The sequence below is a fragment of the Leptodactylus fuscus genome, chromosome 5 (assembly GCF_031893055.1).
Source record: "Leptodactylus fuscus isolate aLepFus1 chromosome 5, aLepFus1.hap2, whole genome shotgun sequence".
Lineage (NCBI taxonomy): Eukaryota > Metazoa > Chordata > Amphibia > Anura > Leptodactylidae > Leptodactylus > Leptodactylus fuscus.
Window position 1 is genome coordinate 96737664 of NC_134269.1, and position 18303 is coordinate 96755966.

The 18303-nt window shown below is 41.2% G+C and overlaps 1 protein-coding gene across 1 annotated transcript; it reads right to left on the bottom strand.

The window, feature by feature from the left end:
* Positions 1–304: 304 nt before the first annotated feature.
* On the bottom strand, positions 305–16155 carry LOC142204535 (TRPM8 channel-associated factor homolog). Its single transcript, XM_075275852.1, has 7 exons — positions 15503–16155; positions 14086–15038; positions 13464–13558; positions 8679–8892; positions 5419–5658; positions 3117–3451; positions 305–556 (listed from the first exon to the last, which is right to left on the bottom strand). The coding sequence occupies exons 1-7, from the start codon at positions 16153–16155 to the stop codon at positions 305–307; spliced, it is 2742 nt and encodes a 913-aa protein (XP_075131953.1).
* Positions 16156–18303: the final 2148 nt, after the last annotated feature.

The window sequence follows — 18303 nt, forward strand, 5'->3', positions numbered from 1 at the left end:
ACTTTTATTTTATTTTTGCTTCATAAATTGTGCTGCCAGAAAAGACCAAAGTTGACGAATGCAAGCGAGTTATTTATTGAAGACTACATGTACTGCACATGATCATACAAAAATACTGATGATTTAGAATGTCAGGACTTTTATAAATTCACATCATAATCTATCAAGCTCTTTTACATAAATTCTAGTATGATTTGATTTGTATTAAATTTTTTTCCTTCAATTTTCGCGATATTGTGTATAATTGTTATTAAATCATTGCAAATGTATTAATCTAAAAGTGTTATTTTAAAAATTTCTCTTATTAAATCTGTTTAATATAATTCTTCATTGGATTCTCTTCCCAGGCAGATAATGTGGATAATTTTTTGCTGGTTGCATCATCAATGGGCCAACCCCAGGCCTGGAAGAATGGAACCAGGTTTTTATTGACTGCTTTGGAGAACTTCTCAGCCCAAAGATTCATCTTAACATTCTTGTTATTGCTGACATTTGACAAGGTCTGATATTCTGAGAAAACTCGCTTGAATGGATCCCAACCAAAGCCCTCTTGTAGCTAAAACAATAAAGACAATATATAGTACAGAATACATGGTCTATGCAGAGAAGGATGATGAATATGTTATAATAAAAGAAAACAGCTGATTATCAATTTTATATCATAGTAGCCAGTGGACTATAGTATAAACAGGAACGTTGTGAACGTTTTGTTAGAGACTACTTACTATTAGCCTACTGCTGAAAAATAATATAAGGCCTACAATACATAGTACTAGAGATGAGCGAACAGTAAAATTTTCGATATTCGTTATGAATAGCATCTCAATATTCGACTATTCAAACGAATATCGAACCCCATTATAGTCTATGGGAGAAAATTCTTCGCTACAGGGGATCCCACTATTCGACTCAGGAGAGTCACCAAGTCCACTAAGACACCCCAGGAAATGATGCCAACACCCTGGAAAGCAACTGGGACAGCAGGGGAAGCATGACTGGGGGCATCAAGTACCTTTATTATGTCGGGATCCCCTGTCAGCTTGCGATATGCCGGAGCTGACTTTTTCCCACAGGAATGCATTGACCAGCGTTGATTGGCCAGTCTACGACATTCGGCCAATCAACGCTGGTTCTGCCGGAGGAAGCGGAGTCTAAGAGCCGTCCACAGCAGTTTCCAATCTGGTCCTATTTTAGACTCCGCCTCCTCCGGCAGAACCAGCATTGATTGGCTGCTGTAAGACTGGCCAATCAACGCTGGTCAATGCATACCTATGGAGAAATGAAGCAGAGCCAGCCATGCGCCCAGCTTGGCTATTCCTCCTGTCACACACATCTCTGGTGTAACATAGCTCAGCACACACTCAGCTCTGCTACATCTCTACACTCTGTTGTAGAGATGTAGCAGAGCTGAGTGTGCGCTGAGCTTTGCTACACACGAGATGTGTGTGACAGGAGGAGTAGATGGAGGGTTAGTTGGATGTAGTGCAGAGCTACTACACCAGAGATGTAGCAGAGCTGACCGATGTTAGCAGAGCTGAGTGTGTTAGTCTGCTGCATATCTGCCAGCTCTCCTACATCTACATCTCCTACACACTCAGCTCACCTACATCGGACACTACACACTCAGTTTATCGGTATAGCCGGGCTGCGTTTGTAGTATCGGACACTACTGTTTGTTGATTAAGCAGAGCTGGGATTGTATGACTATCCTATTCACTACACAGCATGTACCCCACGCTGTGTAGTGATTAACCCCTTCCCCCCACCGGTGTCCGCTTACCTGCAGCTCTTTGCTCTTGGTCCACTTCGATCCATGGTCCTGGTTTCAGAGCACCCTGCCTCCTCTCACTGACTATTATTATAGAGAAGGCGGGGCTTAGGAGAGTATGGGCAGGTACTGGGCGGGAGGTCTCCCCGCCCACACTCTCCTAAGCCCCGCCTTCTCTATAATAATAGAGGGGGAGAGGGGGGCAGGGCGCTCTGAAACCAGGACCATGGACCAAAGTGGACCAAGAGCAAAGAGCTGCAGGTAAACGGACACCGGGGGGAGGGAGTTAATCACTACACAGCGTGGGGTACATGCTGTGTAGTGAATAGGATAATCTCCCACACTGCACACTCAGCTGTCTATTCCTTAGTAGTACTAACACGCTCAGCTCAGCTATTCCTTTAGTAGTTCCGAGCCATAGGAATGCATTGAACAGTGTTGATTGGCCACTGTACGGGCATTCGGCCAATCAATGCTGGTCAATGCATTCCTATGGGAAAAAGTCAGCTCACACATATCGCAAGCTAACAGGGATCCCGACAAGATAGAGCCCCAAAGAGCTAGGTGAGTGACATTCCCCTCTAAATAAAGGTTATCCCTAGCTAACCCTGCCTGTACATCTGTCCCTGTCTCACATTCATATAGTTCACAGTCCCAAATTAGTCGAATGGTAAATCCACCATTCGTCTAAATTGGAGGTTATCTGTTTCCTTTTTCCGATTTTTTTTTTTCACTGCCTACCTTGTCGTATTTCCTGTCCCACCTCCCCTGCGCTGTTATTGGTGCAAAAAATGCGCCAGGGAAGGTGGAAGGGGAATCAAATTTTTAGTGAGTTTGCCACGTGGCGTTCGATTGTAATCGAATACCTCGAACGGCCTGATATTCGATTGAATATCAATTCGATCGAACACCGTTCGCTCATCTCTACATAGTACTATACATACAGAACATTTGGTTGTCTAATCAGAGATGTAACTAGCAAAGACTTGGCCACCCTACAACATAGCACCCATTTCCTGGCCCCTTATCCTTCCATGTGACAATAAGGATTCAGTGCTATTGTAGTCTATATGCAGTCTATATTATTTCCAGAAACATCACTGGTTGAAAACACAGTCGGGTATAGGATATTTCTATGTAGCTGTATAATATATAAGATATAAATATCCCATTCCCCACTGTTTTCAGCCAGTGATATCTCTGGAAATATTATAGATAATACTGAGAGAGTAAAATTAGATAGTGTTGGGGACAGAGATTGACCTAAGGGGTGACGGTTTCTGTACATTACTACATAATATGTCGGCATTATATAACAAACAAGATATTATTTATTAGTCTTTAATACCTGAAGGTAAGTCTCAAGCGCTGTCCACACATTCCACTCTTCAAGCTTGGCTCCATTCTTCAGATACTCCTTGATTCTATTTCCTCTGGCTTCAAGCTTGAGAGCAGGATGAGCTTTGTCCCTTGGGATTCCCAGCACAGTTTCATGTACATATACAGACCACAGGTTACATGTGGCTTCTGTGGTGTGAGGAGGGAATTCCCATACTCCTCTCTGCTGGTTGTGACCAAGTTCATGTATAGGCCCCCATAGTCCTTTCTTTATATTCTCAATGCTTACTAAAGTAGATGCTGAAGGCAAATGACACATTATGGGGTATCCAGCATGCATCCAACCTACAACATGGAAAAAGAAAAAAAATGTAAAAGATGCACGATTGGGCTGATAAAAACATGATATACGGATGAATCCCTACTCCCTTGCCTCTTGCTTTTAACACTGTACTTTTATTCCCAGTATTTAACATAGGCTTAGTGCTGTGTAGAAATGAATGAACCTACGGTATTTGTTATGATCCAGCTTTGACCCAAATATTCCCAATTGTTCCATTTTTAAAGAAACAATGAAGTGTTGATTCATCTTAGATTAAATAAAATGAACGCTACTTTTATTGCACAGTAAAAATACAGAAGGGACACATGTCTTGAATCGCAATGACATTCTAGCATCACCTGCATCAGTGGTAGGTGGACACCTTACAGTGATGATGTCATATACATTATATAAGGTGCTGTAAGCTGAAACATGAGGCATTGCTTTAATGGTGGAAGTAGCAAAGGACCTGTGATTCATCTTACTGCATCATACAAGGCACTCAGTTTACAATTGCAAACAATAGAGCTAGAGAATCTTAGAAATAGGAGAATGTAGTCCAATTTAATCAACTGCAGGAAAATTAGTGATAGAAATGGCTGTCTATCAAGTGCTGTTCTCATGGTCATAGAATCTGTTCCATTTCAGAGTATTTTCTATCTGGCATGCCAGCACACTGATGGTGTGCCACAAATGTTTCTTCCAATCTTGTAATTTTGACTCATTAAAACTGCATCTGCTGCAGTAAAGGAACTATTTTAATTTAGTCAATTCATTACCACTTCACATTTCAAGTGGCAGTCAGGCTGACAGTGTGCCACAAACTTGTCTTCAAATTCTATAATTGCCAGTGCCACTTGCCATTACCACTTTGTTGGCATAATAAGAATAAAATACAAACAAACAACCCCCACCATTGCTTCTTCCAATCCCAAAGCAATGTTGGTGTGCCGTTTTGCTCCCATAAAGGGATAATTTGGGGTGGTTTCTTACATTTTTTGAAAGCCGATTCTTCATCACGTTTTAAGAAGGCTCACACAGCCTAATTGTCTAACAAATAACAAGGCTTTAGCAAATGAACAAAATAGGCTAATTTTTCTACAAAACCATTGTTTTTTGCAATATACCCTCCATATATATCTAAAAAAACACATCCCCCCCAAAAAAAGGATAATTTTAGAAGCGTTTTAAATGTTAAAATGCGGAAAAGCAAATGGTAGTGCACTTTATTATTAATATCAAATTTGCATTCACTGTTTACCATCTGTTTTTCCATAGACATATATGTCGATTTCACATAATATAGATTGTTTGCCTTAGAGAGCTAGAAATTGGATAGATAGAGTGAGAAAGTGAAGGGTGTTTGGTAAATACCCACACCAGGGAGGTCAGCTGTGTAATCAAGGCCTGATATTAGTCTGTGTGTGAGGACTAGGAAGTGTGGCACCACACTGACAGAGCTGACCTGTCCAGACCAAACCTACAAAGCAGGTACTGTGCCACCTGCTGTTGTTGCCAAGGTGGGAGTCTGGTAGCCAGGCTCCTGGATAGTCAGGGAACAGTTTCCTTATGTTTAGTTAGTTCTCAGCTGAGAAGGCTTTTGTTTTGTTTATTTGTGCCTTTGCAAAGGCAGTTAATGCACTGCAAGTGAATAAAGCCTGAACTTGTATGCAACCCAGTCTCTGTGTCCCTGCTTCCTGCACTGCTACCGAGCATCTACCTGAGTGATTCCCCACAATAGGTTCCTATGTTTTAAGCCAATTTAAGTTGTGGTTTCTATCAAACTTGTTTGACCTGAATCAAGTCTGAGTAAATTGTTTGACCTGAGCTACTCAAACCTGAAATGAAACAAATCTTGAGAGGTTTGTCTATCTCTAGTTCTGCCTATATCTTGGTAAAATATGTACTAGTTCTTGTACATCTAGGCTCATAGGTCTTGTAGCTCATGGATGTGTAGGTCTACTGGATATTTATGTGGTCCATGCCTTACCTACTGAGATCTGAACATCAGCCACGATTCTTTCTGGACGAGGCAGTTTCTTTGAGATGGACGCAAGATCCAATACTGCTGACATGATCTTATCCCATAAAGACAACACAGATTCTGGATCCTCTAGTGAGCGGATTGCATCAAAAGGGACAGTAAGGATAATGTTCTCTGTAATAAGCTCAGCCCAAGGAACGGTTGAAGAGCGAAGTGATTCCAACCATGAAGAATGGTTAGTATGTCCTGGTGAGAAGACACATTTAAGTGACTAAGTAGACAACCAGTTTTTACATTATACTATGATATAATATAAGGAGCATTAAATAAATGCATCATTTTAAGAGCTAAGGTATCATTATATGCATAGGAGGAATTTTCATCAATCCATCTATACCGTTTATCTGTCATAGTGGAGTGATATAATGGTGCACATTTGGCGCAAGAACCTTTCCTGTGCCAAATGTATGCCACAAGCTCCGATCCACACCTCACTTTCCACATTGTCAATGTGGACAGAGAGGGGTGGGCTGAGGTTGGGACAACTAGGCCCAACAGATTCATTAGCACTCGCAACAGGTTTTTTTTGCCATGAGTTATAATGGAAATCTATGACAGTTCCTAACTCTATTGAGAGAGACTGCAATTGTTTCTCGGAGATGGGTCCTGATAGAGAGATCATAAGGATAAAGATCAAGTTGCACAGGCTGGTAAGTTTGAGAAACGATTGCAAGGGAGAAAGCAACTAGACACACTGTGCATTGAGAATTGTATAGACCCAAACAAGTTTAGAAATAGGACTGCTTTTCATTACTTGATAAAGGAAATAAGAAACTCAAGCTGAATATGCATGTGCTGTTACTGGAGAAAGGAAGGATCACTGATATACAGTCCTATGAAAAAGTTTGGGCACCCCTATTAATCTTAATCATTTTTAGTTCTAAATATTTTGGTGTTTGCAGCAGCCATTTCAGTTTGATATATCTAATAACTGATGGACACAGTAATATTTCTGGATTGAAATGAGGTTTATTGTACTAACAGAAAATGTGCAATATGCATTAAACCAAAATTTGACTGGTGCAAAAGTATGGGCACCTCAACAGAAAAGTGACATTAATATTTAGTAGATCCTCCTTTTGCACAGATAACAGCCTCTAGTCACTTCCTGTAGCTTTTAATCAGTTCCTGGATCCTGGATGAAGGTATTTTGGACCATTCCTCTTTACAAAACAATTCAAGTTCAGTTAAGTTTGATGGTCGCCGAGCATCAAATCATCCCACAGATATTCAATGATATTCAGGTCTGGGGACTGGGATGGCCATTCCAGAACATTGTAATTGTTCCTCTGCATGAATGCCTGAGTCGATTTGGAGCAGTGTTTGGACATTGTATTGCTGAAATATCCATCCCCGGCGTAACTTCAACTTCGTCACTGATTCTTGAACATTATTCTCAGGAATCTGCTGATACTGAGTGGAATCCATGCGACCCTCAACTTTAACAAGATTCCCGGTGCCGGCATTGGCCATAAAGCCCCAAAGCATGATGGAACCTCCACCAAATTTTACAGTGGATAGCAAGTGTTTTTCTTGGAATGCTGTTTTTTTTTTGGACACCATGCATAACGCCTTTTTGTATGACCAAACAACTCAATCTTTGTTTCATCAGTCCACAGGACCTTCTTCCAAAATAAAGCTGGCTTGTCCAAATGTGATTTTGCATACCTCAGGCGACTCTGTTTGTGGTGTGCTTGCAGAAACGGCTTCTTTCTCATCACTCTCCCATACAGCTTCTCCTTGTGCAAAGTGCGCTGTATTGTTGACAGATGCACAGTGACACCATCTGCAGCAAGATGATGCTGCAGCTCTTTGGAGGTGGTCTGTGGATTGTCCTTGACTGTTCTCACCATTCTTCTTCTCTGCCTTTCTGATATTTTTCTTGGCCTGCCACTTCTGGGCTTAACAAGAACTGTCCCTGTGGTCTTCCATTTCCTTACTATGTTCCTCACAGTGGAAACTGACAGGTTAAATCTCTGAGACAACTTTTTGTATCCTTACCCTGAACAACTATGTTGAACAATCTTTGTTTTCAGATCATTTGAGAGCGGGCTGTCCATGCTCGGCAACCATCAGACTTAACTGAACTTGAATTATTTTGTAAAGAGGAATGGTCCAAAATACCTTCATCCAGGATCCAGGAACTGATTAAAAGCTACAGGAAGCGACTAGAGGCTGTTATCTTTGCAAAAGCAGGATCTACTAAATATTAATGTCACTTTTCTGTTGAGGTGCCCATACTTTTGCACTGGTCAAATTTTGGTTTAATGCATATTGCACATTTTCTGTTAGTACAATAAACCTCATTTCAATCCTGAAATATTACTGTGTCCATCAGTTATTAGATATATTAAACTGAAATGACTGCTGCAAACACCAAAATATTTAGAACTAAAAATGATTAAGATTAATAGGGGTGCCCAAACTTTTTCATAGGACTGTATATGGGATCAGCATCTGTAGAAAGCATCTGACTCAAATAAAAAGGAGGTTATTGACAAGCAGAGATGAGCGAACACTGTTCGGATGAGACGATCCGAACAGCACGCTCCCATAGAAATGAATGGAAGCACCTGTGACGCTGACTTTGCCGGCGGCCGGCCGGCATCACAGGTGCTTCCATTCATTTCTATGGGAGCGTGCTGTTCGGATCGGCTGATCCGAAGTGTTCGCTCATCTCTATTGACAAGCTGAAATCTGTGCTGTTAACTATGTTACGTAGTAATCTTAAAAAGGCAATATGCCAATTAAAGACTTTGGACATGAACTGTGTGGAGTCATGGTCTGGGAAAACTGCAAGTGCTGCTACTATGCATGCTATAGACACAGTGAGGTTCTGTTTGCCTCTGGAAAAAAGGTTACAGTCACAGACACCCCTTGAAATACAGAGTATTGCATATTATTGCTTGATGCATTCCTTCAAAAAATAACAGATGCCGCACGCTATGATAGGTTTAGCAAACCTTGGGCAAACTGCACCACAGAAGGTACAAGCAATAGCCATCAGTCATTGTGGACACAACTTGAGCACAAGGCCTCATCAAAGATTAAACAACTCTTTTGCAACCGTTCCTCTGTTCCAATAGCTCTTCATGAGAAATACAATTGCTTCTATTAGTCCCAAAAAGTGTCTATGAAACTCCAGTAGGGTTAAGTACACCCCGTTTAAGTAAATACATTGATTAGAAAAGAAAGTCTGTACTTACCTTTTATAAATGTTGGTGCTGGTTCTGCTCCATACACTGTAACTGGAACAATCCCTAGTTGACTTTTTTCTTTGACAACAATGTATAGAAGTCCTCCCCAGATACAGGATATGACAACCTTCTCACTGACAATGTCCTTTCTACGTACAACCACTGGGGCACGACACAACTCTTCTGCTGAGCTCAGGTCATCTGAATGACAGCCAACCTGTATCTGCAATACAGAATAAGAAACACTATAAGGCCTTCACAAACCAAGTGTACCTCAACATAGTTACTAGAGTTTTTTTTTTTTTTATGTCTGAGCCACAGAAACTTGGCATGCAGCTGTATAAGGCTGAGTTCAGATGTTTTTTTTTTAATTTGACGTGGAGGTCGCCTCAGATTGTGGACCAAAAAATGGGTAGCTGCGACTGAATGCTGGTACAGTGCACCAGCATCCAGTTGCGGCACTCTGTTCCGGATTAGGCCCAAATGAATGGGCCTAGTTGGAAGGGAGTGCCTTCAGGCGGTCGTCCGGCCGCGCAATCCGCCTGAGGAAAGAGCATGTTGCTTCTTTTTTCCTGGAGCAGCAACAATCCGCTTGCGGAAAAAAGAAACTTATGGATTTAAATTTTTTAGCGCGGATTCCGCATCAAAATCCGGCCCAAACAAGCCCATGTGAATTCAGCCTAATGCATCCACATGGCACTTTTTTCTCTCCTCAAAGCAAAAGAAGAAAGAAAGCCTCTCTCCACATGCTTTTATATATGAGTGAAAATGATCACATAGAGCAGTATGAGTCCATAGATAAACATTATAAATACTTCAATTTCCATTACAGGAAAGTAATTAAATAAACAGCAACAATGTAATAACATTGGTTAAAGATTTTTAGAAAACAGCAAATAGGCAAGAACTTACACATATATATGTTCAGTAAATAATCATTTCTTATTTTATGTCTTCATTGTGTTAAAGAAATGCCAACCCTTTAATGCAGAATGACGTACACGTACATGCAAGTGAGCACAAGAGCTTTGCATGTATGATCACTACAGAAGCCTAAGTAAGACAGCCATGGAAAATAAAGGGAGGAGACTAAAAGATTGTTATCTTAGTATTCCTATTAAGCCCTACTGTTGGTGGAAAAATAGAAAAGTTATGGCACTCAGAATTTAATCCTTCCCACCGCGGGCATTTTTCAATTTTCGTATTTGACTCCCCCACTTCCAAAACCCATAACTTTTTTATTTTTCTGCTTTCAGAGCCATATGAGGTCTTAATGTTTGTGGGACAAATTTTTCTTCAAATTATTCTGTACAATGAACTGGGAAGCTGGAAAAAAATTCAGAATGGGTGGATTTGAAGAAAAAATGCATTTATGCGAATTTCTTCCAGGCTTCATTTGTACGGCGTTTACTGTGCAGCCCAAATGACTTGTCATCTGTATTCTATGTTTCGGTTCGATTCCAAGGATTTATTTACATTTTAACCCCTTAACAAAAATCCAATGCCAACATTTTTTTTTTTCTAAAAGTTGCCATATTTTGACACCCGTAACTTTTTTTTATACTTCTGTGTACGGGGATGCATAGGGTGTCTTTTTGTGGGACCAGGTGTACTTTTTAGTTATACCATTTTGGGGAATTGCTGATTATTCAAATTTTTAAACAGTGAAAAAAAAAAAAAGGTTTGGCACTTTTGATTTTTTTTGTTCCTGCTATAACATTTACCGTATGGCAACAATATTTTTATAGATTTGTAGATTGGGCATTTTCAGACACAGGGATACCTACTGGTTATGTGTTTCACGGTATTTAAGTACTTTTATATGTGTTCTAGGGAAAGGGGGGTGATTTGAATTTTTAATACTTTTTATTTTTTTATATATTTTTTTTACTTTGTTTTTATTTTTTTTTGCATTTATTAGAATCCCTAGGGGTCTTGAACCCCAGGGGGGTTTATCACTAGTCCAATGCTGGTAAACTGGTGCCTCGAAGGCGCCAGAAGGGATAATGCCCGGGCACCAATCGTGGACATTAGCACTGGGTGTCTGCTGCATAAAACAGCAGACATCTTGTAGCTATGGCAGCCGCCCGGCTCCCGAGCGGCCGTCATAGTTAAGAACTCGGCAGTATTAAATGGGTTAAAGCAAACATTTTTTAATGTGTCTTTGTGCAAAAGTAGTAAATCAGTAAATAACTATACGTATTTGGTATCGTCATAATTGTACTGACATGCAGAAAAATTAGTCTTATTTATGTTACATATTTAATGCCAAAAAACAGCTGGTATTTTTTTTTCATTCCCCCAAATAATTAAGTTAATCTATTAGTTACAGGTACTCAAAAATGTGGAAAAATCTAAAAAAAAGTTATGTCTCTTGGTAAAAAACAATGAAAAACTAGAGGCACTATTGACAGGGGCACTAGAGGCACTAATAGTTGACAGGGGGTTTAGACACCAAGAGAGGGCACAATTGATTAAAGGGAAGCACTATAGGGGTCAATGTGAGGTGGCACTATACCCTAAGACAGCGATTCCCAACCAGGGTGACAGGGCACCCATGGGTACCGTGGAGACCCCCCTGGAATACAGTGACAATCCAGTGGGGAAATGGCCTCCTTTTAACTATATTGGCATTCTTCTAATGTAGTTGAACAGAATGGAGCAGCAGGAAGGCTTTAGCTTCCTGCTCTATTACTCAGACATCAGCTAGTGATGTCTGCTGAAGACCTGCTGCATTGATCTGCAGAAAAGGAGGATCAGAGAGCTCCAGACACTGAGGATGGGTAAGTGGTGTTTGTTTGTTCTTTTATTTCTATAGCACAACAACAATATGGGACCACAGAGGGACATTATTATTTGTCAAGGGGGCACTTGTCTGGCCACCTAGTAGGGGACATTATTACTTGTCTAGGGGCCACTGGAGGACATTATTACTTGTTTGGAGGCCACTGGGGGACATTATTAGTTTTAATGGGGCCATTATTAACTGTTAGGGGGCCAATGGGGACATTATTAGTTGTAAGGTTGCCACTAGGGGACATTATTACTTGTCTCTGGGAATTTATTACTTGTCTGGGGGTCACCGGGGTACATTATTACTTGTCAGGGGGCCACTTGCCCAGGACCCCCCTCCCCCAGTATGGGACATTATTACTTGTATGGGGGCCACTGGGGATATTATAACTTTTCTGGGGGCCAATGTGGGACATTATTAATTGAAAGGGGCCACTAGGAGACATTATTACTAGAGATGAGCGAACACTATTCGGAACAGCTGTTCCGAATAGCACGCTCCCATAGAAATGAATAGAAGCGGCCGGTCGCTTAACCCCCCCGCGTGCCGGCTACGTCCATTCATTTCTATGGGAGCGTGTTATTCGGAACGGCTGTTCCGAATAGTGTTTGCTCATCTCTAATTATTACTAATCTGGGGGCCAGTGGGGAGCATTATTAGATTCTGGGGTCACTGGGGCACATTATTAATTGTATGAGGGCCACTGGGGGACATTATTACTTGTTTGGGGGCTACTGGAGAATATTACTACTGGCCTGGGGGCCACTTTGGAGTATTAATACTTAGCTGTTGGCAACTGGGAAGTATCATTAGGTGTCTGGGTACCACTAGGACGCATGATTAGTTGTCTGGGGGGCACTGGGGAGCATTATGAGGCGTCTGGGGCCAGTGGGAGCATTATTAGGTTCTGGGGCCACTGAGAGACATTATTACAAAGACATTTGTTTTGCTATCTCCACAGAGATAAGTCATGGTTGGAAGAAGTTGTCATGGTGGTTTAAGTCAAGAAAAGCAAACAGGATACCACATCTATACATTATTCGATTTATTTGTATCCTTTGTGCAAAACTGGTATCCATAATTTTTATGTTCACTGTATGGTGGTAATATTGGTCTTAGTATGGTGTAATTTTTCAGTCACTATATGCTAGTAAATGTGAGGCCATGGTGTTAAGGTATTATTTGGTAACACTATGGTGGTTTTATTCAGTCTCTATAGAGTAGTAATGTGTGGACATAGTGTATTATTGTTATTTGGTAGCAGCACGGTGGTATTATTCAGTCTCTATATGCTGGTAATATGTGATCCTGATTTTGATATATTATTTGGTAATGCATTATTTAGCCACTTTGTGAGAGTAATGTGTGGGCATAATGTGGTGATATAATTTGGTTCTTGTACAGTGGTATTACATGTAACTGTATGGCCATATTATTTAGAGGCTGTGTACTGTAGTAGAGGATGTAGATGCCTTTCTCTTGGACACTAGCAGCCGCTTCCACTAATCATAGTCTGCTGGAGCTTTCCCTGCCTGGCCTAATACTAGGAGAAACACTTTCTGATTATTACTACTATTAGCTATCGTTATTTCCTGGACAGTATATCAGGGAGATATGGCTGCTAATACTTGGGGAGTGAGGAATCACGGTCTCCTTTCTCCATCCTTATCTTAGCTTGTGTGCATAGATATGACAATAATGGAAAGAGTAGTGTGCACAACAATCCATGTTTGATCAAGCTTCATAATGAATTTTCCCTAAATCTAAGTGTGAAATTGCATTCTGTGTTAAGCCATACCCATATCCACACCCCCTAGTCACGTCCCTTTTACTCTTCCTGCCCATTTTTGGTGAGAAAGTTCACAAACCTAACTAGTGGTTAAGTAAAGATACCACTTCTCTTATTTAGAATTTGTGAGATTCAGCATGTTCCAGAAATTTCACTTTATAAAAAAATTAATTGGCACTAGAAATAATGTTACATAGCTAATAAGAGTTACCCGGAGACCTTTCCCAACAGCTGAGGATGGAAATACAAGCGTTGCTCTTTTGTTTGGAGGCAAGTAAAGTCCTGTGCTTCTCCATGCGTCACCACCTGCAAACACAACATAAGTGTTTAATATGATGTATACTATTCATTGCTGTATCTTGAGTTTTAGGACTAATACCTATATGTAGTACTGTACCCATATCTGATTTCACAAAAATAATATGTCAGTGACCTGTATTCTACAGTCTACAGTGAAGTCCTTGACAGTAGTAGAACAGATGCATAAAATATATTGTACCTGCTGTCTTGTGGTTTACTAAAGTACAGTCACAAACATTAGAAGGGTCAGTCTATACAGCCACGTACGATAAATCATGCATTGTCTTATTTTATATTATAGATATAGACAGTAGTAATAGTAATGCCAGTTGAATCTGTCCTCTAGGTCTACAACACACAGGATAGTTGTGTCTGCAGGCAGAGATAGCATATTGTAGCTGGTTTTGAATAGAGGTCAAATTTAGGGAAAATAAGATATTTAATAAAATTACCAAATACAATAATATATATATAATTTCTTTTGACATGCAAAAATGTTAAGCGTTTTATATGTATTGCTAGTCATACTTTACCGAGGTTTGTTGCATCAATCTGTAGCACTGTGGGTTTCCCTTGAACATCAAGTGTTTCTCTGTCTGCTTGATCTGCATATAAGCAGTTGACATCTTGAGCCAAACACATAACGAAAGCCTCTTTGGAGCAGCTTTTCACTGGATGCTCTTTGCTGACTTTGGGTAAATTATATCCGTGTGTCAGATGTGACAGCTCATGCCATAAGGACACAATAAGAGGACTGGCTGGCATCTTCATAAAGCTTGTAACATCCTGTCTGAGCTTTGACATCCAAGAACTTAGAGGTGGTGTGATCTCTTTTTCATTTTTCAGGTCACTCAAAAGCTGACAAACTGCTCTGAGAAAATGATATGTATTGTTTCCTGCCCTGGGATCAGGAACTTTAAAATTGCCTTTGTTTACTGTTTTTTCCAAAATGCTTATCCCAAATTTATTGAGGATTTTATTTCCTGGATACTGAGAAAGCACATCTGGATGAGAGTAAGACCAGTACCAGGCATGGCCGGCAATGAGAAGACCTCCACCTTCTGCCACAAACTGTTGGATTTTGTCTACATCAGAATCACTGTAAGACTTGCAACAATAGACGCTGAACTCAGAACTCACATTGGATATTGCACAAGACATACCTTCAACCTGTAGTGAAGAGATCAAGTTTTGTAACTCTTTGCGAACACCTATCCTTCCATTCCTACCTGCATCCAACCATAAAACTGCATTAAGGATGAAAGGCTTCAGCTCTGGTTTATCAAGAAAACTTTCATGTGTCCCCACTAGAACACGTCCTCTGCCATAGTATGCCGCAGCAAAGAAACACTGGAGGTTGCTAGTCAGCCCAATTGGAAATGTTAAAGGCCCATGTAGTAGAAGTTCAGAAGCAATAGCATTCCCAGTGATATCCAGGCTGGAAATACCATTCAAGAGCTGCTTTAGGTCCTCTGAGAAGTCCACACTGCAAAAAGATTAGACTTGATTTTTTCTACTGACCCAGTGAAAAATGTACTTTTGAATGATATAGACACAAAACCATTCAAACAAAAAAAAAAACACCAACCAATATAGTAGTAGGGAATAATAAACATGAAATCAGTGTATTAACAACAGTACATGGAACTCTAAGGCCCGATTCACATTCATGTTCGGGTTTTCCATTCGGGGAGTCCGCTTGAGGACACCCCAAATGGAAACCCATCCACATAAAAAAGCGGTTACCTAAGGAAATCTGCAGACCGCATAGACTATACTGGGGTCCGTGTGGTTTCTGCACAAAAAATGTGGAGATAAAAGTGTTGCTTGCAAGACTTTTCATTTCATGTGAATAGACGAACGGAAAGGCCCCGAACACAGATGTGAACTGAGCCTAAGAAGTGAAAAGCCCATTAGTGTGTACACAGTGCATACAGTACGTATACTTACTCATCAAATAATTGAAACGGAGGTGATTTCTCATTCACACTGAAATTCCCCCTTTCTCCTGCTTTATTAGTGAAATAGACACCAGCCACAGATGTTATTTTGTTTCCAGGAAATTGATAGAAGACATTTAATTCTGGGTGGCATTCAGACCAATACCAGGCTTGAGCTCCAATAAGCAGACCACCGCCTTCTCTCAAAAATGGCACAATTTCCGATACCTGAGTATCATCATATCCATTTATACAGAGCACTCCCAAACCTTTTTTAAAGCCAGAGATCATGTCAACTAAATGTCCAAACTTAGACAGAGTTTCTGCCAGAAGACCTAGACTGTTGTCAACTCCTACTATGGCTTCTGAGGATGGTTTCAACCAGGATATCGCATTCTGCAGAAAATCCATAAACTGTGCCTCATTCAGGTATGATTCGTGACTCATGACAACCAAGCGGCCCTTGCCATATCTAGACGCAGCAATAAGAACATGATTTTCAGGAGTCACCAATACTGGGAATGCTGTGTCACCAGTAACAAGAAGCTTACAAGGGATACTGTCTCCTGTAAAATTCAGATTACTAATGCCTTGGACAAGTGAACAGTAATCTTCGTTAGTCAACATGATTTCTTGATAACTGCAACGGTAATAAGTAGACATAAAGCAACAGTTAAATAAACATTTGTCAAAACAGTATAAAATCTTATAACTACAGAATCTACAGATATATAAAAGTAATCTCCATGCGAAAAAAAAGCACTAAAGAGATGGGAATTATAATAGTTTTTAATAATGCTATATAGGTGGTGCGAATGGCTGGGGTAGCAACTTGACAAAGTCCAAAGTCATTAAAGAGGACCTTTCACCACTTTTGGGCACATGCAGTTCTATATACTGCCAGAAAGCTGACAGTGCGCTGAATTCAGCGCACTGTCGGCTTTCCCGATCCGTGCCCGGTGTAAAGCGCTATCGGTCTCGGTACCGTAGCGCTTTACAGTCAGAAGGGCGTTTCTGACCATTAGCCAGAGACGTCCTTCTGCCTCGCGGCGCCAATCGCGCTGTGCTGTGGAGCCGGGAGGAACGCCCCCTCCCTCTCCTGATAATACTAGTCTACGGACAAGCTGTGTGAGCAGAGGGAGGGGGCGTTCCTCCCCGCTCCACAGCACAGCGCAATTGGCGCCGCGAGGCAGAAGGACGTCTCTGGCTAATGGTCAGAAACGCCCTTCTGACCATAGAAGAGCTACGGTACCGGGCCGTAAGCTCTTCACACCGGACACAGATCGGGAAAGCCGACAGTGCGCTGAATTCAGCGCACTGTCAGCTTTCTGGCAGTATATAGAACTGCCTGTGCCCGGATATGGTGAAAGGTCCTCTTTAAGGAATTTGTGAACCCCCAATGAGGTGTTGCCTGTCTAGTTTGCTTCATACAGTATGAATAAGGACATGTCCAGAAGATGCTCAGTAGAAAATCAATAATGATAAACTATTTAGGCTGACTAATGGTCTAGTGAACAAGCACAAATTCACAAGAATGCCTGTTCTGAATTATTATCCCATCTTAAAAAGGCTGCACTCAGCTGACAAAAGAGCAAACATTCATTTGTCACCTGAATCCATATTCTAAGTGGACATACAAATAATCGCCATCAGCAGCAATTCTCCCTATGTGTACAATATGCAAACTGTATGAGAAGAAGCAACCAGCACTGCCGTTGCTTACTGAAAGCAGCAAGACTTTTGCGTACTGGAGCAGACGTCTTAGGACAGCTCGTAGGCCACACACCTGAACTAGCTTGTGGCTTACGAGCTACTTACTAGCAGAGAAATAAGCTAGAGGAGGGGCAACACGGTAGCTCAGTGGTTAGCACTGCAGCCTTGCCGCGATGGAGTCCTGGGTTTGAATCCCACCAGGAACAACATCTGCACGGAGTTTGTATGTTCTCCCCGTGTTTGCGTGGATTTCTTCCCATTCTACAAAGACATACTGATAGGAAAATAAAAAATGTATATTGTGATCTCCATATGGGGCTCACAATCTACATTTAAAAAAAAAAAAGCTAGAGGCTTACTTCTCTACTATATTTCAACTGTATTGGTGTCAAGCTGTGTTGTGGCAGTCCCAAGGTGAATCCCCCAAAGTCAGTGGTACCTTGCAGGCCGCGTCAGCTCTGCAGCAGCCAAAGAACTAATCTGTAAGATTTGGTCAAGTCTAAGGCCACCTCTGACAACACCCATTTTTCATACTACGACTCTCATCCTCCAGATTGCCTCCAATGGGTTGCTGCAAAGTCAACTATCATTGTTGGTGTAGTATCTTGATTCTTAGTATTTTAGGATAGGTGAAGGGATTAGTAGCCAACACACACATGACTTGGGGAGGAGGAATAAGCCTCTCTCTGTATTACCCCCCCCCCCCCCCTGCATCCGATGTCTCAAAATAATTAACCTTCCCCTTGACCAATAAAACACAGACAACTTGCTGGATTTTAAATGGCCTAATTCTAGGCAGATTTTATTAACAACAACGTAATACAAATTGCGTTGACAAGCACCGCCTACTAAAGGGGTGGTGCATAAAACAAAAACCCCTTAAATAACTAAGGTAAACCGATATAAAGTTAACCCCATATAAGTGCTCAACACACTGGCATATTCCACCTCGGGAATAGGCCACACCCCCAATCTGCCCAGGCGCAATAACTCCTACCTCGGGAAGACCATCAACAATTAGAGCAAACACGAGTCTGACACTCCAAAGGGTCCCAAACCCAATTAGAGGACCTACCAGTCTTCAAACAACCCCCACTA

Bases quoted from the DNA above. Each gene is read 5' to 3' on its own strand.
- LOC142204535 (XM_075275852.1), bottom strand. From the start codon at position 16,155: ATGTCTACTTATTACCGTTGCAGTTATCAAGAAATCATGTTGACTAAC. The intron at 15,039-15,502 runs GTAAGTATACGT...ATCTTTTTGCAG, and splicing joins CCGTTTCAATTATTTGATGA to TGTGGACTTCTCAGAGGACC. The intron at 557-3,116 runs GTATTAAAGACT...TTATTGTTTTAG, and splicing joins CGCTTGAGACTTACCTTCAG to CTACAAGAGGGCTTTGGTTG.